The sequence below is a fragment of the Typopeltis vanoorti genome, chromosome 25 (assembly GCF_054136105.1).
Source record: "Typopeltis vanoorti isolate ZY-2024b chromosome 25, IOZ_Tvanoo_1.0, whole genome shotgun sequence".
Taxonomy (NCBI): Eukaryota; Metazoa; Arthropoda; class Arachnida; order Uropygi; family Thelyphonidae; genus Typopeltis; species Typopeltis vanoorti.
The window spans coordinates 63,915,762-63,943,643 of NC_143573.1; the positions used below are offsets into that span (position 1 = coordinate 63,915,762).

Consider the following 27,882-nt stretch of genomic DNA (forward strand, 5'->3'; position numbering starts at 1 on the left):
TCACAGTTGATTTTAGATATGTGCTACATTATTAAAATGGGTATTAATTAGTCAACATACCATCAAAGAAAAAGGCAAACAATAAAAAATAATTGGGCTGGTGTAGTCGATATTAAAAAGACAATTACTGTTGCATAAAACTAAAAACTAACATTAACACAATATTGTATCGAAAGATATATTCTTACTCTCGCAAGACTGGATCAGATAAGAAATACTTGGTTATTAAACCAAAAGTCATTCATAATAGAAAGAATGAAATAAAGACACATTTCCCGAAGACAAGACTAACGATGGACGTAAGAAGTACAGGTAGGGGAGGGTCGTGCATAGACACTGCTGAACTGCAGCACCTCCAATTTTTCTGGATATATAAATATATTAATTAATTTATTTATATTTGCTTATAATATTTAATTTTATCGTCAACAATCCTATACAATTCTTTTATTTTGTATAAAAAATAATAAAAACCCATCTTGTAGCATTTAGGAGGGCGCTAACAGCACTGCGTTTATCACAGTATCATATTGCTACGCGCGCAAGCATATGCACGTCACAGTGAGATGCGAGCTATTAGCGTAATACGGCACTGTCCGTCGCGCAGTTCCACTGTTGTTTATATGCAGTTTGTGTCAGTAGTAGAGTGTTCGTTGTGCTTATCGTGTTTACTCCTTCTTTTTAAATATTTCGACATTACAATTAAAGACATAACATTTGTTATAGTTTTTATTTTAGAATATTATTGGGGTTATGATAATGGATTTTATTTTAAAGTAATTTTGAATTATACCAGACTGTATAATTTTATCGATAATAAACAATATTTTTCCATTTAATTTTTACCATAATTTTGATATTTTATCCAAACACGTATACACTGTTCTTACACGCAGCATCCCCACGATTTTAAGTTGCAGCACCCCTACGATTTCAAGCCACCAGCCGCCACTGAGTACAACAGTGGATGTTATGGCAAGTTCAACAACCATGACCCCAAAAATCGTATGATTGGCAGGAAGACAATCTTCGAGTCATCTCGGAAAGGATGTCATCGAAAAGTAGTTTCCTGTTTTCAAAACAACAAACCGGCTAAAAGAAATTCAAGTAACAAACAAAAGACTTACAGACTTTTCAGATAGGATTAGCTGTCCCACTGTAATACTAATAAAGTTTCTACGAAGACAAATTGCCTACAAACAAGCATTCAGATTTAATTTGGACACTATTCCCGCACTCTGAAAAATATTCCCCCCCACCTTTGCTATCATTTGACAAACTCCGTAGTGATTATATATTCAGAGCGTCAAGAATATCAGTATGTAGGTGATGACTTAAATATTTATCACTGAAGTTTTCCCTCGATGCCATTTGTTCGGTAAATACACGTTGGTTATCAATCACTCTCCTCAGAACTTTAAACTAAGTGGTAGGCTAAGAAACTGTATTCGATGAGGAAAACGAAGTCAGTTTCAAAGTAAATGAAGTTTTAATTTGATTCGGTCCACGAGAACCCCCTCTCACACACATACGCCAAACTTATGCTTAACAAAGTTAATTATAGATCAGATATCTTTTCTCTGATTAGATTTAAATCCCCCAGTCATGGAAAATAGCTAACATCATCCCAATTCACAAACTAGGAAAAGACCCACACCTACCTGAAAATTACTGTCCCATCAGCCTGCTATCCAATTTAGGGAAAATAGCTGAGAAAATCATCCTCATCAGACGCTAAGATCATGTCAACCAACTAAATATTATTCCACAAGAACAATTTCGCTTCCGTCAAAATCACAGCACCACCCATCAAATCCATAGACTGGTAGAATACATCACCACAGGATTTAATTGGAATCAACACACTGGAGCCGTCTTCCTAGACATCTTAAAGGCCTTCGATAAGATCTGGCACCAAGGCCTCCTCTACAAACTTATCATCGCTAACCTTTCCACTAAACATGACACCTGATCAAATCATACCTCTCCAACAGGAGGATGCAAGTCAAAATCATGAAACAGTCTCAATCCAACGGAAAATCCTCGCTTGATCACTTGATCACTCAAGGATCACTGCTAGCCCCGATCCTGTTCAACATTTATATGGCAGACATCCCTCAAAATCCTCTCACATCCACCATCGCCCTTTATGCAGATGACACGGCTATACTAGCCAGATCTCGCCAACCACATCTCGTTACCAAAAAACTACCTGAATCTAGAAAAATGGTTTAAAGACTGGCGACTACAATTAAACCCCCAGAAAAGCAAAACGATACTCTTCACAAGAAGACGAGCATCCCTAAAAAGAAGACATCACCCTGTTCAACTCCAAAATTCCCTGGAAAACTGAAGCAAAATACCTCGGAATACTTCTCGATAAATGATTATGCTTCAACAGCCACATCGAGAACACATGCACCGAAGCTTCAAAAGTTATCGTCCAGCTGTACCCCTTGATCAATAGACACAGCAAACTAAGCTCAAGAAACCAAATTCTACTGTACAAGACAGTGATCCGTCCCTCAGTTATATACGCCTCCCGAGCCTGGAGCCATACCTCCAAGACAAACATCCTCAAGCTACAAAGACTACAGAACAAATGCCTGCGAATGATTCTGGACGCTCCGTGGTTCATCAGGAACGCCCAGATCCACCGGGACATAAATATAGATATCCCCTACATCTCTCCACTATTACGCTCCCTAGCAGAAAAATTCTTTATGAAGACATCTACGCATCCAAACCAACTAATACAGCAAGCCGGAAACTATAACGGTAATGACCACTGGAAACATAAAAGACCCAAAGCCATCCTAACATCCAACGACGAATAACCACTTCTGCCCACTCAGGGCGAGCTGAAATAGCTCACAAATCTCTCCCATCACTGATCCCGAAACAGATAACAAGGAATATAAAAAGCGTCAAGCTTCACCCTCTGCGCCATATATGTCCTGCATCTTGATTAGATTTAAATCTTTTTCCATTGTTGAAATGAACGTTAAAATATGTTTTTTTTTTAGTTTGTTTGTTACAGGTTATTGTTTACTTAAATTCTCTTTAGAATTTATTCAGTTGGTCCAACGTTTCTGCCGCTGCTGGGAACATTTGTTCTTCTCCAAGATCAAGTATAGCACAGTCGGGACGTTACTCGATATTCTGAAACGTACTTCGAATCTCTATCTTTGTCTTTTGTCCAAAACTGTTGTACACTGTGTACAACAGCGCGAGTGCAAGGGGTGCACCACACCCGGGTGGAAACATTGACAGGGTGGCATTTTATGTAGCTAATATCTAATTTAGATTATACAATGCAGGTATTAGGGGCGGTCTATAAAAGTTTGCACCTGGGCAACAAATACCCTTGGCGCGCCCCTGTATACACAGAATGATTTGCGAAGGAGAATTGTGGTGGCGAATCAACGCTTCTGCGGAAAAAAAAACTCAACGAAAACTCTTGACTCTTTTATGTCACTCATTTTCGAAAATTGAAGAAGACAAACTGAAAATTAAACGGAGCTATGAAGACACTTGATAGACTAATTCAATAAAGCATGACGCAGATTAAAGGGGGACAAATTATTCTCTCAGTAGTACGTGTTTGTAATATTCAATACGGATCTTGGGTAGCACCTCGCATATTTTCAGCAGTATGTAAAGAAGAAACTACACCGTGTGTAAAGTCGTGATTATGCAAAAAAAAAAGACCTTGGTGTGTAAAAGAAAAAAATACATTCGCAGTATGCTTACAATATGCATTGTGAATTTAAATATTCAATGATCGCGAGCTTGTAAACATGTGCGTTTACAAGCAACAATATTTCTGTCTCCTCCTGTTTAATTATTGGACTTCACTACTAGGTTCAGACAATGGTGATGATTCATCAGGTGTGCTCGCCTGAAATTTTTTCTTAATATTTATTTTTGTTTTACTAAAAGCAAATTATTCGACCTTTCACTTGTTGATCCTCAAATTATCAGTAGTTTTCTAACTTACTTCAAGAGCTAAGCTTTTTTTTTTTCTTTGGAGGGGGGAACAGAATTCAAGCTTATTTTATGGAGAAACATTTTAACTGATTGCAGAAACATGAAGTAAACAGTATCACCCGAATTTGTAAGAAAATCGCCTCGTGTGCTAAATTCGAAATGGCTAAGCTTCATCTCACCTAGACATAGTATCAAAAACACACAAAGGTCTCGTGATCCGAGTATAGACATGTCAGAGTGGGGCATCGGGCCAAGGATAGCTGTCACACACAAATTAAAGGGTTGAGGTTTTTGGTGACACAAACACAAGGTTAGGCGTGTCACTCGGGTAGCTCCTCTTAACACCTTGCAACACTAATCTTATTTATTAAAAAAAAGATTACATAGGAAGACATAGTTATGCAATGCATCGTTGCGTATGCTCAGATAAGATCTACGTTGCCATGGAGACCAGAGGGATCTCCATGGCAACTTACCTTTAATTAATAATTAAACTCAGAACATCGTGATTTGGGAAATTTTGCTCTGAGAAAGAGGCTCCAATATTAAATCATGTAAATGAAAATTGCAATGAATAAGATTAGTTTAATTATATTATTCAAATATGTTTTATTTTAGATAAATAAAATACACGTTTAGATAATTATTTGTAAAATTCTTTTGATGAGAAGAAAGCGGATACAGTGAAATGTTATTTCAGATAGAGGACAAGGACCTACATAAAGATTAACTCAATCGGTGTTTAGGAGGAAAACCTAGAAAAAGCAAAACAAAGGTTTAAACACTGTATTGAAGGATAAAGCTCACGTAGGAAATATACTTTGCTATTATCCATCGAAAAGAATGCCATCCATCTTCTTGACAAAGACTTTCAATTGTGCGGATTTGCTATCCCTTAAAAATACCTCTCTAAATAGTTAAAGAGGGTATTTGATCTTACACAGTAGTCGTTGGAGTTGTAAACATCCCATTAAACTATTTTGCTATTCAGTCTGTGATGAGGTTGATTGGCAGCGGGGAACTTGTGTGTGTGTGTGTGTGTGTGTGTGTGTGTGTGTGTGTGTGTGTGTGTGTGTGTGTGTGTGTGTGTGTGTGTGTGTGTGTGTGTGCCTAGTTACATATAAAAATTGAGGTAGTCATGCATTAAACAAGTGTCCCATTATCGTAAATGGGTAGTGATCAACAACAACCAGAAGGATGGTTTAGTAGGTTGTGACAGCGTTCAAGGAGGTACTCCAGAGATGATCGTATACCGGACGATAGTAGAGTGTTGCGTAATGCCCTAATTATTAACAAATACACATGCGGGTCAGGTAGATGTAATGGCATTTCATTCACTTCGAAGGCAATTATGGACACTGCTCGTTTGCTTACACGTGGTTTCCGTGAATCTAGGGAAAAATATCCTCCTCCTGCAAATTAAGGACAAACTGATGAACATTTAAGGAGCAGAAAAACATCTCAATAGTCATCATTATTATTATTTTTTCGATCTTCCATTAACAACAGATCTTAATATAACAAAGTGATTTTTAAAGTTCATATTTGTCCATGTTAATGAATCCATTCACCCAGATCAATTAAACCCAATTTCATCACAAATACGAAGCAAAAAATACAGCGTTTATTTGGGACAGTTGAGATCAAGATGTTGCTGATTCATGTTCTTGGAATCAGCAACATCTTGTTGCTGATTCGAAGAACATGAAGAACTAAAATAATTCGAAGAACTATTTTAGTTTTTATTTTTCGGTTGCTTGATAATCTTATAATAGAAACACATAAAAGACCAAAACGATCTTAGTGATTCCGTTGATGATGAAGTTTGTAATATGGTCACTGGTTTGAATCTGTTCATTAGGACATGTCTTAATTTCAATTGAGTGCATCACTTGACTGAAGAGAATTGTGCAAAGTCTGAATACGAAGGGCATTTAAATGTTTTAAATGGATTCGCGGCTTTTAGTTGGTCAGCGCACACTAAAACATATTAATGGAGTAAGTGTGGTCAATGTTATGCTTGACATTGACCACACTTACTACTGAAATTCCAGGCTTAATAGCTGTGACGTAGTCTTGGATTTCAAAATGTCTGCCTGGTCCACCCGAAAGAAAAAAAAAAGTTTAGGAAAAGAAACAATATGAATATTTTAATAATACCCTAAGGAAATAAACTAAATATAAAAGGCGGCTCGTGCATAGGCACTGTGGAACTGCAGCACCCCCAATTTTTCTCGATATATCAATATTTTTATTAATTTATTTATATTTGCTTGTAATATTTAATTTTATCATCAACAATCCTTTACAATTGTCTTATTTTGTATAAAAAATAATAAAAATCCATCTTGTAGCACTTAGGAGGGCGAAGGACGCTAGCAGCACTGTGTTTACCACAGTGTCATATTGCTACGCGCGCAAGCATATGCACGTCATAGTGAGATGCGAGCTATTAGCGCAATGCGGCACTGTCCGTCGCGCAGTTCCACTGTTGTTTATATGCAGTTTGCGCCTGTAGTAGAGTGTTCGTAGTGCTTATCGTGTTTTCTCCGTCTCTTTAAATATTTGGACATTACAATTAAAGGATTTAATTGTAATGTCCAAATATTTGTAAATCCATTCCTTTAATTACAATTAAAGGAATGGATTTTATTTTTAAGTAATTTTGAATTATACCAAACTGTATAATTTTATCGATAATAAGCAATATTATTTCATGTTTAATTTTTACCATAATTTTGATATTTTATCCAAACACGTATACACTGTACTTACCGTGTGTATGTATATTTCCAAAGTTGCAGCAGCCCCATGATTTCAAGCCACGAGCCGCCATTGGAAATGACTTCAGGCCTCTAATAAGCAGGATGATAGCTTCACAGCAGAAGATATCTCCCACCTAAAGGCATTTTCAAAAAGTCCACATTCACAAGATTCACAATACTGTCTTGTATTGTGAATCTTGTGTTGATCTGTCTCGTATCATAAACCCCACCTTGCTGTGCATGTTTTTGGAAACCAAATCCGATGGAATAAGGTGTTAATCGCTATTCCCGTAGTCTCCTATAGTGCATGTATTATTCTGGCCTCTTTGTCTGTTTCACGGGATGAAAAACGAGAGTTTCCGGTAGTTGAACCTTGCTACATTCATATGAGACCGACTAGCTCACCTTCAAATGAAAAGTCGTGATAACGTTTTTTTTTCTCGTCCTAGATGGGATTCTTACACAGGTGTTTACACCCAAAGAGCATCGTCGAAATCGATTGACCGGAAGCTGGATCGTTGGTAGTTAAAGTTTTTTCTCTCAATATTGTCATTCATAAATAATGTTCATTTGATTTCTCACTAGTCGTATAGCTATACTTTGCTTCGTTTTATTATTTTTTATTTTTAATAGCAGCATTTATCCTCCAGCTTTTGTCCTCGGAAGACCAACGATCCGTTTTCGACTAAAAAAAAAAAAAAAATCCGTTTTTTTTTTTTTCCCAAGAAAGTTGAATAATATTAGATAATACTTGAACGATCTTTTTCCTCCTCTCCAACCACGTTCGCGTTCTGTATCCAAATCTGAAACGGTAAAGTGCATTCAACAGAGCATTCAAAACTGGATGACACAAGAATTACCCAATGACGTACTTACTCTCCGAGCATCCTGCAGTATTTCAACACAGCAGCGAGTAAATCAGCCTGTCTTGAACACCTTGACCGGACTATGCTTACGAAATGGAGTGATTTCATTTGTTTGTGTTACAATTGCTCTTCCGTATGAGAACACCACCAGCGAAAGAAGTTGGCGGCATTAGATTCCCAAATCTCGCATCACTTTCGTTCTCTCCCCTAACACCACTGCTCCCCTTTTCTTCTTTCACCTCCTCCGATTCTCCTTGGAAGGTTATTTTTTGCGTGGAAGCAACGACACGGAAACATCTGTTCATGAGACGTTCCCTAACCCTTTTTACCTCTCCTTTGGCCGTGTGATGACCTCGATTCGTCGCCATGAGCGGAGCACTAGTCCAAGACGGTGGTAGGTGTACGAAGTGCTCGAGGCCACCGTAACAGGTCGGGCAAGTATTTCTTTAGGATTGTGGTAGGTCGACGTCGGTTGTAACGGCGTTTCTCGCTCTTTCTCCTCTCCCCCCCCCCGATTTGCTTTTCCCCCCTTCTTTATCTGCGTTCGTTCAGTTCCTGTTACTCAGGTGGTTTTCCTTTGACTGCCCCACTTGCACGAGGGCCATCTAGGAATAACGGACTCTATCGAAAGTGTCTTTGGATCGTTGCATGTGTGCGTACGTTTTTTACGGGGGTGTTTTTGTTTTCGCGTGATCTGTAATACCTCCATGTGTTTCGTATGAGGTGCGCTTGTGGATGGAGTAATCAGACTGTGGTTTAGGTACTTGGAAATGTGAGGGGGGTTTGTGGTGTGCGCGTGCTTGAAGAAGGGAAGAGAGAGAGAGAGAGAGAAAGACAAGATCGGGATAATAACAGAAGAAATGGAAACTTGGAAGATCGTTGTCTTGCTGTTCATCCTCTCAATAGGTCGTTTGGGTAAGTGATGTTTTAATGTTTCTCAACGTCCCTGTAATAAATCTGTAGGCTATTCTCGAATATTGGGATTTAGTTGTAATATGACATGCGAGGATCCAACATATGTTTAAAGCAATGGCAGATTATTTTCTCCACTTCATCTATTGAAGAGAGGCTTGGATATTAATGAAAGATAGAAAGAGATAAAAGAAGAGTAAAGAGATGGGGCGATATATTTTAGCGTAGTCATAAACACTCTAAGAACATATGCTATTCAAAGAATAAACGACGTTTTTGGTCACGTGACCAACATTCTAACGTCATTAACTACTTTAGTTTCAATACTAAATGATATTCTAAAAATAACTGACAACTGATTATATTCTTAAAGATTTATTACAAAACAATCGAATGGATCAAATATATTTCATCCTATTTTTTTAACATTATGTAAATGATTATGTCATAAGCCCGATTATAATTCAGAATCCTAACCCAAAATATTTAACTTGGATGTAAAAAATTGAAAGGATTTTTCAAAAAATCAACGTAATTGATATTTAGTGTTTATTTGCAAAATTTATATTTTAAGAAAGAGTTTTATTTTATTTTTGTCTAATCAAGCTTTTTATAAGTGTGTGTGTGTGTGTGTGTGTGTGTGTGACAAAACTGTTTCAGGTAATTCCGAGTTCAGCCTTTTTAACTCAGACATGCTAATAATGTTTATTAGATGTAATCATTAGTAATGCCTGGAAATTCCGTTTTTTTAGGGGGGAGGGGGAGGCTTCCACAAAAATATGTTCTGATTTCGATGGGTATTTTCTAGGTGTCTTTTGCAAAGTGTTGAAAAATACGTATGGTTGCACCCTCTAATTTATGAGAGAATCTTTATGATTTTCCACGACAACATGATGTTATGTTCTACACACATTTTTACCATGTTTTCCATGCTTTCATATTCTCTTTTCATCTGCTGCTTGTTTTTGGCTTCTTCATCTTTGTAACTTTCTGAATTTACTGAAAAAAGTAGCTCTATAAATTACTTATTTAACTTACAGAATTTCATCATATAAAAAAAGTGTCTCTAAGAAGAATCATTTATCCTTGACTATGTATTGCATAGTTGAGAGACAGTTGTTAGAAGATTTTGCTATTGTAAAATATAATATGTCTATAATATTCTGAATCATTCACTGTTTTTATCTAGAAAAAAAAATCGAGCATTTTACTTATCTAGAAAAATCAACATTTTCCGAACAATAACAGGAAATACCCAAAGTAGATGCTAATTTCCACTTGACTAACTTATAAAAATGATTAAGTAATCATAAATAACCCAAATACCCACCAACAAATAATGGCTTTTGTATTTATGATTCCTGGCAATTAGTTTCAGCAGTAATCATTAAAACCAGCAGTTTTAATCAGCAAATTGAACTTATTGACTAAATTATTGGATCATAGGGCACTGCATCTGTGACGTAATAATAGACCAATAGTTCGCAAACTTTTTGTGCCCATGACACATTATTCTTTGCCTAAAAGTTGCAATACTACAGGAGAGTTAGCGCATGTGCAGTACTTGAGTAAGTTTTATTCCTATATAATGCATATAATAAGAATTGTGCATTATATACATTGAAATAAAATATATAAGACCGAATTAATACATTATATCAACAAATAGCTTTGTAGTCTTACAACATCCCCAAAGACGCTATTAGCATATCTTCTTGTACATGTTTCCGGTATCGCTCTAAATGATATCATCGGCTACTTCAAGTGAACACCCCGCCAGGAAAGAATAACCTGTTTGGGGACGTGTTTACCTTGGGGTGATCGCAAATACTAGACTTAGGTGTTGCACAGAGTGGTATGGTAATTGCAGTTTTTACGTTGAAAGAGTGAATGTGATATTATTTTTATTACAAAACTCAATTTCTCATTTCTGCATTTAATATAGCATTTTTGAAGAAGAAGTGCAAGTCTAGAAACTTCATGAATTATGTAAAGCCCCTCATAAAGTCTCTCTCCTCCACCTACCCCACTCACACAGAAAGAGAAATTGAAAAATCAATCAAAGAGAAAATATCCAACTAATAGCCATTTCAATGATGAATACGATGGTATGTTTCCATGACACGCATCAGTTAATATTCAGTGTAGAATGTGTTTATAAGACATCACAGCCAGGTCTATACTTTTTTTTTTTTTCCTGGTTAAATTTCATTCTTATAGGAGCTTCCGGGTTTTCTACTACTTGTACTGACATTCTGTGCTTGGCTAAAAGTAAAAAAATAAAGAAATTTACCACAATCGAGCAAAGAAATTTATAATTATTCTTTCGTGAAATTTTTTTTTTTTTTTTTCATTCTCTGGTCACTAAACAGACCTAAATCACTATGTGATTTCAGTTTGCAAAAAAAGCCTTATAGTCCTTATAAGAACTGACTTAAAGGGGTGAAGCAAGAATGCTTTTCATATTCGCCGTTATCTGTAGTAAGGATAACGTGTTATTGAGCTGTATAAAGCTCTGATCATGGTAGGAGGGTAACAGCAATAGCCGAGCCTGAGTTAGAACTTCATTGGTTACAGCATTGCCATCCATTACCCTCCCTGGATACCCATTTTAGTCGCCTCGTACGACATGCATGAGCTACATTGGTGCTGATACGTAAGTAAAGTCCTGTATAAAAATACCCTTGGAGGGTAATGGATGGCAATGCTGTAGCCAATGAAGTTCTAACTCAGGCTCGGCTATTGCTGTTACCCTCTTGCCATGATCAGAGCTTTAATTTAAATAACATTATTTTATTTAAATAACAGTATTTCAAGTGATTTTACTGGGAAGATCACTTGCAAGAAGTGTAGTAGTAGTAGTATAACGTAATCAGGTTACTGAACACTGAAAGTAAGGTGGGAGTGCATCATATCGAGCAACCACCCTTCCTGAGAGGGCGTATAAGAGATGCGGTAAAACATGTGGCCAGGATGGCATTTTCTTTGCCTGCTTCAGCAATCGCTTTCTAGGGTGGCACAAGGTCATCACAGGGAAGTATTACGGTGTTAGGAGGCCACCGAAGGCAGACTAGGTTTACTTTTTTATTTACATTTTTATCTACACTTTTTCCCCTTCGATTTTGGTACTGTTTTTTTCTTCAATATAAAAAGTGGAATAATGGATCATTCAAACATCCTTCAAAAACCGTATTTATATAATTTAATTAAATACATTTTAGTAGTCTTAACTAGACATTAGTAATGAATAAAATAATAGTTAAAGCACGGTTTCACCAGTAATTAAAAACGAAACGTCCCACAATTTCGTCAACAGCAGTTGACGGAAAATACACTCCCATCAACATTGTAAAGTTTTTTTCAAAGCATAGTCTGTAGTTATTATAATTTTTTGTTCTTTTATAAATTTAAATTCAAATTTTTACACTTTTTTTGCTACATTTTGAGACTACGCCCTTTTTGTACACGCGATATCTACATCACAGGACTAGTGATTAGGGTGGATACCGTCTATCCTCTGCTAATGTCGCATTCAACAGGGTACTTCATGACTGCCTCTATGTGCTACCACTTAGTCACGTGATTTTGATTATATTTTAGCATTTATGAATTATATACATTTAACCCTTTGAGAGCTACTCTAGGAGTAGCTCTAGTCTTTTAAGGAAATATCATGGGAGTTAATGGTAGTTGGCTTAAAATCTGCTATCCATTTAATTTATATATTGTAACTGACCATTTTGAACTTTTGACACATCCCATGATCATATAAAACCAATTAAATACTTTTAACAGCAGCCTCCTTTGGTCGGAAAGACCCGGGTTCGATTCTCGTCAGTGACGTGAGGAACCTTTATCTGGTCTCTTTCGAGAAAGGTGAGTTAGCCAGTCTCATACGGAGGTAAGGGATTTTTTTTACCAGGAAACTCGGGTTTTTCTTCTCCCAGAACAGGCAAACCAACCTCTGAACACACATATCTACAGACACAGGCTAACCACCTTATCCTCGATACGGTAGTGGTTAAGTGTAGAAAAATCCTCGACACCGCAAGTAAAACAGGAGGGAAGGAATAATAACAAGAAGATACTCAATATCTGCGTGCTGCATATAATTTGCAAAAAAATCGAGTTATATATCTCCATTAAAAAAAACCAAATACAACCTCTCTCTCTCTCTCTCTCTCTCTCTCTCTCTCTCTCTCTCTCTCTCCCTCTCTCCCTCTCCAGACTCTCCTATACACAGCAAGTTACAGAACTTCACAGCCAGAAGAGAAAGAAATTGATTAAAAAAATTAAATGATGAGCATGGAATGAAATTTTTGCGTCTTCATTTCCTGTATTTTAATAACAACTAATAGATTGTACGTTATGTTATAAAAAAAACTGGTTGTTATGAGTTGTCGAAATTAATAACAATAATACTCAAACAGTAATTTCATATCTGTTGTCGAACCTTTTTTTTTTATGAGACTGCAAATAATTAACACAACCGATATCTGGATTATAAGACCATAGGTTTAATACATATATGTACAAATTCGTCGACTAGTTTCGCTAGCAAAACTGACTAGCTTTGTCAAGACTAAACGGTGAAAAAACTAATAAATGCAAAAAAAAAATGAAAGAATGCAGTAACGGTTAGGCAACAAAAAATTGGAAGGCACCGCGTGACATGGTATGCGTGAAGCGATATACTTCAGTCATTATTATAAATACGCGTTATGTAGTTTTTGACGTACTGTAGTTCCACTAAACTTAATGAGTTCTTAAGATTTTTCCATATATATCCTTTAATATTACTCCTTGGTTTCTATTAAGGTTGTTTCCTGTTCGTAGGACCACTGCAGCTTCTTTAAATATTCGACATCTGTAACCTTTCTCCATGTATGGCATTGAGCTGCTATCCCAATCTATAGCGTGGTTTGAAGCTAAGACGTGATGCGCCAAACCTGAGGTGTCTGTTCTGTTATGATTAACGTCTCCGACATGTTCCTTCTGTCTAATTTCTAAGCTTCTTGACGTTTGGCCTATGTAGGATAGTCCACACATACAAGGTATGCTGTAAACACCTGCATATTTGAAGAAAGGTACACTGTCTTTAGGGGATCTTAAAAACTGTCTAGTGGTAACGGTGGGTTTAAACACCACTCTGATGTTATAAGATTTTAAAATTTTAGAATTTTAAAATCTTATAACATCAGAGTGGTTATAAGATTTTAGAATTTTAAAATTCGCCAATTTTAAAATTTTAAAATTGGCGAATAAACCAACATAGGGTAGTATGGCAATGGTTGATACGTACTGAGTTCCTATACGTTGTTGCTGGAGGTTGTTTTGATAGAGCATTTTATAGATCATTTTTTTTCAAATATGCAGGTGTTTACAGCATACCTTGTACATGTGGATTAAACATAGGCCAAATGAATTATAGTTAATAAAGACCAAATATAACTTTTCAACATGAGACTGCAAATAAATAAATAAAAAATTTAAAAAATAATAAAAATGTTTTTATTTAGTTATTTTTATTTACGAAATTATTAATAAAGAGCTAATTTTATAAAATTAAATAATACTTGAATCGCAATATCGTAACACTTCCAGTTATTTCCTGTATACATTGGACAATATTCCACTGATGATTTTAAAACGTGATTATTGACAAATAAAAAATAATTAAAGAAAAATAAGGCTCCCACTGTGCATGGATATTTGCAAATATCTTTAGGAAGCTGATGATTTTCATCTTCCGATGTGAAACTACCACACTAACTTATTACAGGCGTAAATGTCTTAAAAAGTTAGAAATTTAGATATTTAAAAATTTATTATTAGAAGATTCCTTATCTAGATCAATCAGAAAGTGAATGGTATTTTTTATTTATTTATTTTTCTTTAAGTTGGCATTTTTACATAGCGATTTTTTAAAGTAGCATTTCAAAGGGTACCTTTCTAAACAAAAATGCAAGTTTTGATTTTCAGTACAAAAAAAAAATAAAATAAAATAAGTCTTTTGATTTACATCTCGATGTCAATATAGACGCCATCTATCCCCTAATTGCGGAAGGGGGGGGAAAAAAAGACCGCACATTGCTGCTGTAAATCTGTCATATAAAAGATCTCGTGCCGGTACTCATAAAACTGGTCGTAAATGATATTTTATGTGGATCCATTATTACGTATAGACTTACAGTACAAGCTCTGCTGTAGGCCATTTTAAAACGAGTTGCAGCAATACAACAACGCCTAACATGCCCGCATAATGTTATGCGGTGTCTGGGACACATTAAAGTAGCCTTTACAGCTCAAGGACTGCACATTTTAAAAAAAAGTAAAAATTATCTGTACAGCAGGAATACATGCAAATGTTTGAAATTATTGTTGTATCCACACTAACTCAATAGGTATTTGTAAAAAAAAACAAAAAAAAAACAACGCGATTAGTAAGTAATGAGTTTATGATCAGAATAATTTTGCCTCCAGGATCGGCAGATAGACACTAATGGTGTCAAATATATTAAGCTAGTACAGTGGTATCTGGGATTCATTAGTTGATCTATCCCACTCCACCCCTTTCTGAAACAAAGAATCCGAGCCCATACCTGGACCGTTCTATTTGTAATTGTCTCATGCATATAGATGATTTGTATGTGTGTGTGTGTGTGTGTGGAAATATTTGTACTACAGCCTACAGAATGTTAATTCGGACAGTGAGTGGTGTGCAGGTTTCTCTCGTGTGACCTTCACATCGACATAGGCAAGGATAAAACCCCTTTGGATAACATCTCTGATACAAAGCACGGCTGTTCCATGGCCATTCTGCACTACGCATGCGTTCCAGTGGGGTAAAAGATAACACATTCTCAAGCATACACACCTGGAATCATATATTGAAGAAAGATAATGAAGACTCAGTCTGATAATTACTTTAATCCAGAAAAAAAACATATAAAGATATACGGGCATCAAACCTAGGTCTTTCCAAGCATAGGACATCGTATACCGACTGACCGCAAAACAGGGAAAATCTTTAGCAGAACACACGCAGTTAACAGACACAATGCACTGATCTCATAGCATTAATTCAAGCAAAACTCAAACAAAATGAAATCACTCGTAAAAATAACGATTGTACTCTCCATTTATGATTTGTTTAGTTGGCTTGAGGCCATCCTTCCCTGTGTTTGTGAATGTTGTCATGCCTGGTCTGTTTAAACCTACGAGCATATTGCGTAAAGTTTTAGCATAGCCTCACTTATAAAAATAGGGATAAAATAAGAGTTTTTTTATATTTTTAGAAATGTGTTTATTAGGTCTAGTATAAATATCTGTTTGAAACTTCGCGAGCTTGGGGATAGGGCTGAAGCATCGTGATGTGCGTGCACTTCTCTGAGCACCTATAAAAGAATATTCACGACTCCTTCCATTTCATAATTATAATCGTGAAGAGGAATATGTTTTCATTCTCTTCATGAATAAAGCAGCTTGTTTTTATATGTTTCTTTAGTTTTCGCTACATTCTCTTGTCCTACAACATAGCTTCGAAATCAAAGAATGTACATGAAACCGCTACTGGTTATCAAATTGAAGAATAGTCATGTATTATTATCTTTAAATATATTTAGCATTTTACTATATATTTAATATATTTTAACATATTAAAATTTAATAAATGCTTAATATATTAATATTATAAAATATATTATCTAAAATATTAAGCATTCGAATTAAATTCTTAAATTTTCATCTAAATTAAAACCAGTTAATAATACACATCATTTTAAAGAGGGCTTAGATATTCAACATATTTTGTTTAAGCAGTGATGAGATTATCTACGCAGACGACACAGCTATACTAACCAGATCTATTAAACCGCACCTTGTCACCAAGAAACTGCAAGAAAACCTGCACAGATTAGAGCACTGGTTCTCGGAATGGAGATTGCAAGTAAACCCTCAGAAGAGTATCGCCATGCTCTTCACTAAAAACTCAATGACATCTTCCTATTTAATATCAAGATTCCCTGGAAAGCAGAAGCTAAATATCTGGGTGTACTGCTGGACAGAAAACATAAACGCCTCATGTACAAAAGCATCAAGAGTCATTGCACAACTTTACCCTCTTATCAATAGGAATAGCAAGCTGAATACCAAAATAAAACTGATCCTTTATCAGTTGATGATTCGACCCATTATTACTTATGCATCCCCAGCCTGGAGCCACACCTCAAGTACAAATATCCTCAAACTACAGAGAGTGCAAAACAAATGTCTCCGCATGACCTTAAATCTTAAACGCACCATGGTATATCAGAAATGTCCAACTCCAGCGGGATACAAATATCCCCCACATCTACTCTTTTCTGCAGTCTTCGGCAGTAAAGTTCTTCTCAGCATCCTCTTCACATCCAAATGAATTAGTGCAGCAAGCAGCAAATTATGACGAAACAGACTTTTCCAAATATAGGAGACCCAAGGCCATCCTACTTCCAAATGAAGATCTTTTAATCGCACCCATTCTGGCAGAGCACTTAGCTCATAAACGTTTCCATACACAGCAACCTTATCAGATAACAGGGATTATAAAAGCATTTTGCTTCACCCTTATAGTCAGAAACGTCTTGCGTCTTGTGATGATATTATCTGTAAGATCCAGAAGAGTCCATTTTAGGACTTCCATGGTAACGAATGGCAATGCTCTAGCCAATGTGGTTTTAACTAAGGCTAGGCTTTTGCCGTTACCCAACCATGACTAGAGCTTTTAGCTCGATAACACTCCATCCACACGTTTTCTTCAATGAGATGAAGGGATAAAGAGTCAAGGACTCAGTCCATCTCCAAAAAAAAAAAAAAAAGCTCATAGATGAAAATTTCATTTATGAGGATTTTATTCCGAATTTTTATTCTAAGATTATTAGTCCTTTCACTTAATCTTGTGATGATTAAGTGAAAGCACTTGATCTTACTCGCATGATGATTATATCATGATTATTATTTTGTTTGTTTTTTTAAAGTTCATTTCCATGCCAGTTTACCGAATTCGAAATTGCTCATTCGTATTCATTTAAACACTTCCGAGTACAACATGTGGAAGTTAATTATTAGGAAATAAAGTCGCCCTACTAGCGTCGAAAAAGGGTTTGAAAGACGCAATTCATACCAAGTGACTGATATCGAGATAAAATATAATGAAGCATTTATAATATAGCAATTTATTTTAAAATTCGTTAAACATGATGTTTTTTTTTCTTGATTTCCTCTCTTTTTCCTTCGAAGTGTTACATTACGATAATGACTGAAGTCATATGAGCCACTTGGTGCCATATAAGTCGCTCTGTGGCTTGGAATACTCAAATTTGATTGCAGTGTAGTCTCTAAAATAATAATACACTGCCCTCATACTATATTTTTATTCTCCTGTGTGTCGGTCATTCTAAACTTACCGTTCTTATTTTGTATGAATTTTTCACTCGTATTTTCATGCTGTCACGCTCTGAGCGATATGCATGCACAGCGGAATATATTTTTTATTAGTTGGAGGTCTGCAATTCAATAGAACAGCTTCCTTGAAAGAACGCTTTTAGGGGAAACAACAACAAATTTTTAAGATTTTTGGTGCACCACTACAAAGGTGAGAAGAGATAAGGTTGGGCCGATTTGGAATTTGTACAAAGTTAGTAGTTAAATAACTGAAAAGCAACGCCATGAATGGAAAAAGGACACCAAATGTTTTGAAGTTGGATGTGCAAGCTTTTGTTTTTTTACAGAGAATTTCTCAATAAACACCGCTCATTGTAAAAATGTCTAACGGTTTTTAAATGATTATGATTACATGCCAACACAATTGCTATTAGAAATAAGATGAGATAAATATCAAAGCCACGAAGCACTTATAGAAAACACATAATGCAAAAACAGAGACTATCTGTAAGGTTTTGTCTGGTGATCTTTTAAAAATTGAGTTGTTCTTGGCTTATTGGCTTGAATTTAGTGAATATATGATTTTACAATAACAGAAATTCCAAAATGGATTGAACTTCACTCACTTCTGTGAATAAGGAAATTTCTCTTTAGTTATATTAATTATATTCAAAATTTATTTTGGCTTACTACATTAAAATAATTTTTAACTATTTTTTTAAAAGAAAAGTCAATAATAATAAGAAATCTTGTAATTCTTTAAAAATGCTTACATTTGTTTTACTATCATTGGTATTTATTACGAAATAATCTCAAAAAAGTTTGTTCTTTTTTTTTCATTTGCATCTATTAACCTGAGGGCAACAACAATGTCGGACACAAAAAATTTTGAACCATTATGGAACTGCAGCTGAATCGTTCATCCTCAGTTTGCCGTAATGTTTGCTGCAAATATCTCGATTCGAATCCCACAAAACATACGCAACAAAATGATATAATAGCCTAATAGTCTTAGTTGCTTCAGCCATAATTACAACCAAATCAAATCTTAAACTGAAGCTTTACAATTATTAGCATTTATAAAATTGAAAGAGGTTATTTCTCGATATCAAAATTTATAGAGCACATATGTTGTCATTTAGTTTTTTCAAACAAGCAAAAAGTTGCATAGGAATAAATATGTTGATTTGCTTCACTTGCGTTCTTAATTGAAATGCAACCATGCGTAATAAATATTGAAAAGACTATTTGAACTGACATCTTAATGAAAATTAAAAAATCTCCAGTAATAACAATTTCAGGCAAATTCTTTGTGCATATATAAAATAAGTTGCAAGCATAGTCTCCTAAACACTTAAAATTTTCTAAAATCATAAATATAATAAAATAATTTCTCTTATTTTATTTTTAATTTTTAAATAAATTTCAGATATATTCTTGTTTTCTATTATTTTTCTCTTATTATTAAGAACACCTTAAATTTCTTTCAATAATTCTACTTAATATATCTGCACCGTTTCTCCGAATTTGAGACGAATAGAATCAATCGACCGTGAGATGCGGTGATTGATTCATTCAATCCAATACCCTTGGAGTGTAATGGATGGCAATGCTGTAGCCAATGAAGTTCTAACTGAGGCTCGGCTATATTGCTGTTACCCTCCTGCCATGATCAGAGCTTTAATAGCTCAATAACACCTTATCGCTACACTGTCCTCTACAGATAACGGGGAAGATGAAAAGCATTTTTGCTTCGCCCCTTTAAGCCAGTCCTTATAAGGACTATAAGGACGAATTTGAGACTGTAGTTTAGGTTATCGTTAGAAGGGTTACAATGTTTTTCCAAATTTTTAACTACAGTTTCGGCTTTTTTTTGCATCTGTGTGAACAATTTCTAGAACAGATTTCAGAGGGGGAAGAGATTTATTTTTGTTTTTAATTTTAATATTTTAATTATAGTTTCGGCTTTTTTTGCATGTGTGAACAATGTCTAGATCAGATTTAAGAAGGGGAAGAGATTTATTTTTGTTTTTAATTTTAATATTTCTCAATAGCTTCCAAATGGTTTGATCACCGGGTGATATGGGGGCTAATTTGTCTTCCCATGATATGTTTCTGTGGGTTTTTTTTTAAGTGCATCTCTCATTGCACTTTGTTTCTGTGGGCTTTAAGTGCATCTCTCACTGCACTATTCAGTTTTTTGAGAAACCTTTTATCTTGGGGGTGCCCTGGCGTTATTTTTTCCCCTGATTAAATTCATGATATCTTCTGGTAGTCGTTTAGGCTTAGAAGCAGTTGGATTTGAGGTGATAGATGATAAGGCTGCGTTGATTTGATGAGTAAGTTTATTGACTGCAGATTCGACTTCTTCCTTGGAAGTAATATGGGGAACAGGACCATTGCAGTTTGGGAGCATTTTGGATAATTTTCCCCAAGGTATGAAGGTGTGAGGCGAAGGGGGAAGTCCCTTCTGATTACCCAGTTTGAACAGAATAGTGTTGTGGTCTGAGGATAATTCGTTCAGTGATTCCAGGTTGTACTGTAATTTAACATTCTGGAGGACAACTATATCCAAGACGTAGGAGGAACCAATCGGACTGTGATGAGTTGGTACTGAGGGGCCAGCCACAGTTGCGCAATTGGAACTTGATTAGTTAAACAGAATGCAGCCATTCTTATTAATAGACTTACTGCTCCAGGCGTGATGTTTTGCGTTTAAGTCTCCAGCGATAATGACCGGCACTTTAACTCCGATGATGGCATCCAGATCTGAGATCAGCAATATTTTTGATGGCGGGTTGTAAGCAGCGTAGATTTTTAGGTTTCCGACGGAGTTAGTGATGACATTAATACCTGTGATTTCGAGATTAATGGTCGCAGGGTTGGCTACAGAATGATGGTTGATGTAATTTTTGATGAGGATGGTTGTACCAAGTACTGAGTCTGTCATTCCTATAAAGTTGGTATCCTCTGATTTTTGGATAGTCAGCAGGTTTCAGGTGAGTTTTATTAATTAATAATATATCCGGATTATATTTATCATTGAATTCTTGTATTTCTAGTATTTTATTTTTGAGACCGTTAGCATTCCAAGCGATAATCTTTAGAGAATTTGGGGTGAGCTTTTTCTTATATATCAGAGAGTGCTGATAAGATGGACTGGGTTTGCTGTAAAAACCTTTTTGTAGTGCTTAGTGATGGATTTGAGTTCCTAAAATCCTGCAGCATATTTGCAAGAGAAGAGGTGATCTGGTCATGGGCTGTCTGTTTGGAGCGGGACACGTCGGCATATGTCCTTGTTTGATTGAAGGTTCATCTTCTTCTTCTAACTCAGTTAATAGTGGGTGAGCACCTGTCGCCCTGTTCGAACTAGTGGGAGACTGATCAGCTTGAGTTTCTAGAGCTCTTGTTTTAAATAATGAGGTAGATTGACTGGTTGGCTCAGTCTGCCTGTTTTTGGGGTGGTAAATACACCCTCTATAGTTAGCAGGGTGAGGGCCGCCTCACTTAGCGCACTTAGCCGGTGTGGTTTTTGGCTTGGCTTGGCGCAGGTATTTGTGGGGTGGGTCTCACTACATTTTAAACATCTATACTGAGCTTTGCACAACTTCTGGGCATGGCTAAATTTTTGGCACCTGTAGTACTGCCCAGAAGAAACTCTTTTCCTCAGTGGTTCTGGCGAGATTTTAAGCAGATTGACTTCAAGTTGTATATGCTTTTATAAATATTATGGATCTCCACAAGAACTAGAGGCAGAGGGGCCTTATTTGATCTATACATTCTGCTGACCTTTATAGGAGGTAGATCCTGTAAGTTGAGGTCAGTAGCTATTTCATCTGGGTGAATGTCTTCGGATACTCCTCGGAGCACCACTTTCAAATTTCAATCATATTTATAAAATTCACCGCCACGGCAGATACGTGCTAAAACGGTCTGATACCTGTACCAGCCAACTCACATCTACTTCTCCAGCTGAAATTTATGACATTATACCGAATTTAAAGAATAAAAAAGCTCCTAGGCCTGACGGCATATCCAATAAAATCATTAAACTGCTTCCCCGAAAGGCCATTGTACATCTTACAACAATAATAATAATTGCCATGTTCAGATTCAAGTACTTTCCCTCTGCACGGAGGTTGGCAGACGTGATCCCTATTTATAAGCTTGGCAAGGATCCACAGCAGCCACAAAGTTATCTGTCTGATTTCAAATTTGGGTAAAATTGAGAAAAAGTTATCCTTTCCAGAAATCAAGTCTCTGTAAACAAGTTAAATATACTTCCTACAGAACAGTTTGGCTTTCGTCAGTTTCACAGCACTACTCAACAAATCCGTAGACTAATTGAGTTCATTACCATAAGCTGCAATTGGCACCAATACACCGGAGCAGTTTTTCTTGACTTAGAAAAGGCTTTTGACAAGTTATGGCACTTTGGACTACTATACAAGCTGATTTTAGCCGGTATTCCATTTGATCTAGTCCACCTTATAAAGTCATTTCTTAGTGGCAGACGAATGCAAGTCAAACCAAATCATGTGTTATCTACTCAACGACGATGAATCTTGGCAGGAGTGCCTCAAGGGATCGCACAATCCAATTTCATCTATCATTGTCCTCTACGCTGACGACACAGCTATCTTATCCATATCTCTTAAACCGCATCTTGTCACCAAGAAACTGCAAGAAAACCTGCTGAAACTAGAGCATTAGTTCTCCAATCGGAGATTGCAAATAAACCCTCAAAAGAGCACCACCATGGTTTCTACTAAAAACTCAGTATCTCCCAAAGAAGATATCTTCCTATTTAATATCAAAATTCCCTGGAAAGCAGAAGCCAAATATCTGGGTGTACTGCTGGACAGAAAACTAACCTTCAGTCCACATATAAAAGCCTCATGTACAAAAGCATCAAAAGTCATAGCACAGCTTTACCCTCTTATCAATAGGAATAGTAAGCTGGATACCAAAATCAAATTGCTCCTCTATAATGAGACGAATCAGTTGATGATTCGTCCCATTATTACTTATGCGTCCCAAGCCTGGAGCCCAAATTCCTCAAACTGAAGAAAGTGCAAAACAAATGCCTACGCATGATTTAGATGCGCCGTAGTATATCAGAGATGTTCAACTTCATTGGGACACAAATATCCCTTATATCTACTCTTTCCTGCAATCTTTAGCAGTAAAGTTCTTCTCAACATCGTCTTCACATCCAAATGAACTAGTACAACAAGCAACAAACTATGATGAATCAGATTTTTCCTAATATAGGAGACCTAAGACCATCCTAATTCCTAACGAGGATCTATAACTCGCACCCACTCGGGCAGAGCACTTAGCTCATAAACTTTTCCCTACATAGTAACCTTATCACACAGCAGAGATTATAAAAACATTTTACTTCACCCTTATAGTCAGCAAACGTCTTGCGTCTTGCGAATTTGAGATCAGAATGATTTTGACTGTTTTGGTGAATGTTCTCTGAAGGTGACGTCACTAAGTGATGTCAACTACTAATGAAACGTTTTACAAAAACTGTTTCATCTATGTATGTATATAACACAACACACTATCTTATTAATACATTTCTATTCTGTGAACTAGCGTGAAGTTCACAGAATATTTTTTTTTTATATATATATATCAATAAAACTTTATCGGTAAAAATTAGTTTTTCCTCTTTTACGCTGACGTCTTATGTGTTCATACGAATTACATAATAACTTCAGTTAATTGAAGATAATAACCGCTTCAGGTTAGTTTTATTATTATTTTTAATTTTGGTGAAATTCGACCGTGTAAATTATTTCTGTTATTAATTACATTTTTCCCCATATCGTGTCTTTGCTTGTTTCTTAGCCTAATCATATTTTATTGATTAATAAAGTTTGACTTTTATTCCTATTACGTGATAAAAATTTGTCAGCGTTATAAACGTGCTTGACACATTTATAATGCTGTCATACACGTGTGTTTTCTCATTGTAAAACATTGTCTTCATATAAGAATGATAGTATAGATTCTTTTAAGGAACGATAGCTTAGCAAAATGCTGAGTTTAGATTCTTGTTGTCTAGAAAATATTCAATATTACAAGGCGTGACCCATTTTTGCTTTTTCTTTTTTTATCAGGTGATAACAAGGACAAACTGTAGGCAGTTATTTTTAATTAATGATCAAGTAATGTAAAAAAAAAAAAAAGATCGTGTGTCCATGTATATTAATTCAACCTCGATGGTAGGCCTAAGAAATTTAAATACTGTTCAAAAAGAAATCCTAGTATTTACTACATAATCGTAATTATAAACAAGAAGTTGGTTTTTAGAATTCATTCTTTAACACATTCAAATATATTTTATGAATTTGTACTAATATTTTAAAAATGAAGAATGAATGACAGCTCTCTTAGTTTCGGTCATGTCTATTCAGTAAAAATGTCACTCTGGTTTTTGGTGCAATGATGCTAGTGGTCATTTAGAATGCCATTTGGGGATGAGAATATTACGACTTGTATGGGTTGGTACTTGGGTATCATTTTGGATCTTTTTTTTTTTTTGTTCTGTGTGTTTGTCCTTTCCTGTTTTTCTCTCTGAGGCTGTTTGGAAACTTGCCAAATAACTGAATACGAGAATCCACTAATAAATATATATAAAAACAAAAGATCAAAGATGAAAGAATGAGATAATAACGGTGAAAGATTTAAGCATTTTCTTTGATCTAAAAGGTCATCTATATTCAGGGAGCGAGTAATATTTTACCAAAAGGTATCCACTGACCTTGCTCGATTTCCTTAATATTTCTAAGCTTCAATTGCATCCCCGCCTCTTTTGTTCATGAGTTTGAATTGTGCTTGGACTCTTTGAAAAATAACTAATTAATTTATCCTTGAATTACACATATACATCAAATGCGTATGTATAAGGTATACGTTAAATACCTTAACGTATACTATTTTATTATAATTAGAAGAATTTACATAAGATATCCCACTTAACTTTAAACTATTATGCAGAAACTATGATCCTTTCGATTATCATTGTCCAAAAAAAGGTCCGAATAACCATGATTGTTTTCAAGTACACCATTACAAACAATTCAAATTTTCATGGATTTTTAGAGCTACGAATTCGATGGCAATATGACTTTTTTTTTTTAAATGGTGCATTTAAGAAGCAATCAGGAGTCTGCTTGACATTAATTAACTTGTTAATTAATTAAGTCTTTTTGGCATTAGTAGTGAATATTAAGTTGTTCTGATGCTGCCTCGACCTCCAAGACAGTCTTAATACTTAACCTTTGTAGATAAAGCATAAATTTAATTATTTATATAGTAATATAATATATAAAAATGGGAGCAAATTAAAATCCAAAAAAATGCTAATGAATTCCATTGCATTCTAGTGTAGTGCAAATGCTAATATGAGGTTAATGGTTTTATTTTTTATTTGGGTTAGCAAATGCTCAGCGACATTTCGTGGTCGCGAAAATAATGACAATAAATAATAAAAATATATTTATTTTATATGAATAAAATTAAATGGTGTTTTAGGTGAAACATGACATCGATCATTTATATTAAAATAACAAAAACGTTTTCTTTTTCTCTATATCCAAACCTGAAAATTGGGTGGAGAAATCTGAGTGTATTTTATGCGATCATTTTATAATGGCAACAATGTAATAAACAGAAACTTTCATTAATAATCTTTATTGATTTCTTAATTATATATTGTCAGAACTGTACTTTTCCAGATACTTTTCCTAATTCAGCATTGCATATTATTGTAAGATAGCGTTTCTTTCAATCGAGACTGTTTAAATTATTATATAGGATATTCACAAATAATTCTGGTATTTCGAAAGTTAATATTTTTTAAACTGTATTGTTGATAGTCTTGCAAGTAACGAAAAATGTTGTTTACCTGACCAGAGTTTTCTGCGCATGGGCGTCCATTGTATTGTAGTCAATAAGTATAAAGATGTGAGTTGAACAAAGAAAGCTTACATTTTGTACAGAATACAAAATTGAAGTCTTTATTGTGTATATAACGAGAATTAAAATGAATTTTTAGCTCAGTTTGATTTACTAATGAATGCAAAAATCAGAATTATAATAACAAAAATTGATAATTTTCCTGCACCTTTTCTTTTATCAAGCAATGTAAAATATAATTAGCCCACATTAACTACGAATGTGAATGTAGGATGGAAAATAGGCCTTAAGATGCGGTGATTAATACCCTTGGTGGGTAATGGATGGTAATTCTGTAGCCAATGAAGTTCTAACTGAGGCCCGGCTATTGCTGTTACCCTCCTGCCATGATCGAGCTTTAATTGCTCAATAACACCTTATCCCTACACTGTCCTCTACAGATAACGGGGAAGATGAAAAGCATTCTTGCTTCGCCCCTTTAAGTCAGTCCTTATAAGGAATGTGAATGTAAGGAAAAAAGTCCTTTCCAGGGTAACAAATGGCAATGCTGTAGCCAATGAAGTTTTAACTGAGGTTCCATACACTGTCCTCTACAGATAACGGGGAAGATGAAAAGCATTCTTGCTTCGCCCCTTTAAGTCAGTCCTTATAAGGAATGTGAATGTAAGGAAAAAAGTCCTTTCCAGGGTAACAAATGGCAATGCTGTAGCCAATGAAGTTTTAACTGAGGTTCGGCTTTTGCCGTTACCCAGCCATGACTAGAGCTTTTTAGCTCAATAACACTCCATCCACACAGATTTACTTCATTCAGATGACGGGATAAAGAGTCAAGGACTCAGTCCATCGCCCAGTTCTTATAAGAACTATAAGAATGTGAATGTGATAGATTGAATCGACTGAGATGCAATGATTAATACCCTTGGAGGGTAATAGATGGCAATGCTGTAGCCAATGAAGTCCTAACTGAGGCTCAGCTACTGCTGTTACCCTCCTGCCATAATGAGAGCTTTAATAGTCAATAACACCTTATCCTGCACTGTTCTCTACAGATAACGGGGAAGATAAAAAGCATTCTTGCTTCGCCCCTTTAAACCAGTCCTTATCCTTTATAAGGACTATTCAGTGCATGGATGGAGGAATCGACCGTGAGATGCGGTGATCAATACCCTTGGAGGGTAATGGATGGCAATGCTGTAGCCAATGAAGTTCTAACTGAGGTTCGGCTATTGCTGTTACCCTCCTGCCAGGATCAGAGCTTTAATAGCTTAATAATAACATCTTATCCCTACACTGTCCTCTACAGATAACGGGGAAGATGAAAAGCATTCTCTTCACCCCTTTAAACAAGTCCTTATAAGGAATGTGAATGTTCGAGTTAAAAGACAAAATAAGTTACTCTGTAACTTATTTTTTAATTAAATTATCTGCAATGTTCAGCAGTGTTCAATATTCGGAGCTTACACAGAGCTAAAATACGAATTGCATTCACATTCATTTCTGGAACTACTCGATATACATGAGTTGTTAAACTTACATTTGTTTAGTAATTCTTAATTGTGTTATTATATTATATTATATATTATAGCCTAAATTTCGCTATTTAGCTATTATATTATAGCTAAATTTCACCCAGTTCAGAATGTTGCGAATGTGTCATTGTTATGGATTTACGTGACTGGAATAATCATTTTATAAACAGGAAAGTTTGTTTTTTATCATCCTACAGCAGGTTCTTTTTAAGTGTTCGTTTTTCTATTCATCTTCTAATGAGTCTGGTAAAACCAGCTGAAAACAGGCTTTTTGTTAGAAGGAACATTTCTAGTTAAATATAAGCACTTTTCCGGAAGTAAATAATCATATTTTATTAATATATAGTCTATTAGTATATTCAAAATGTTTTCTTTGTTTAACTTCAATAATATCAATTTTCAAATGAAAAACAAACTGAGTTAGCTTAAAGACTTTTATTATATTTAGGACTTTTATTATATTAT

General features: G+C 35.4%; 1 protein-coding gene across 1 annotated transcript in view; it reads left to right on the forward strand.

The window, feature by feature from the left end:
• The first annotated feature begins 5,158 nt into the window (after positions 1-5,158).
• Positions 5,159-27,882, forward strand: part of LOC150092802 (uncharacterized) — a 102,432-nt gene continuing 79,708 nt past the window's right edge. Inside the window, exon 1 of the mRNA XM_090414283.1 lies at positions 5,159-5,195. Within this exon, the coding sequence (XP_090270409.1) occupies positions 5,159-5,195 (37 nt within the window). The remainder of the gene's footprint in view (positions 5,196-27,882) is intronic.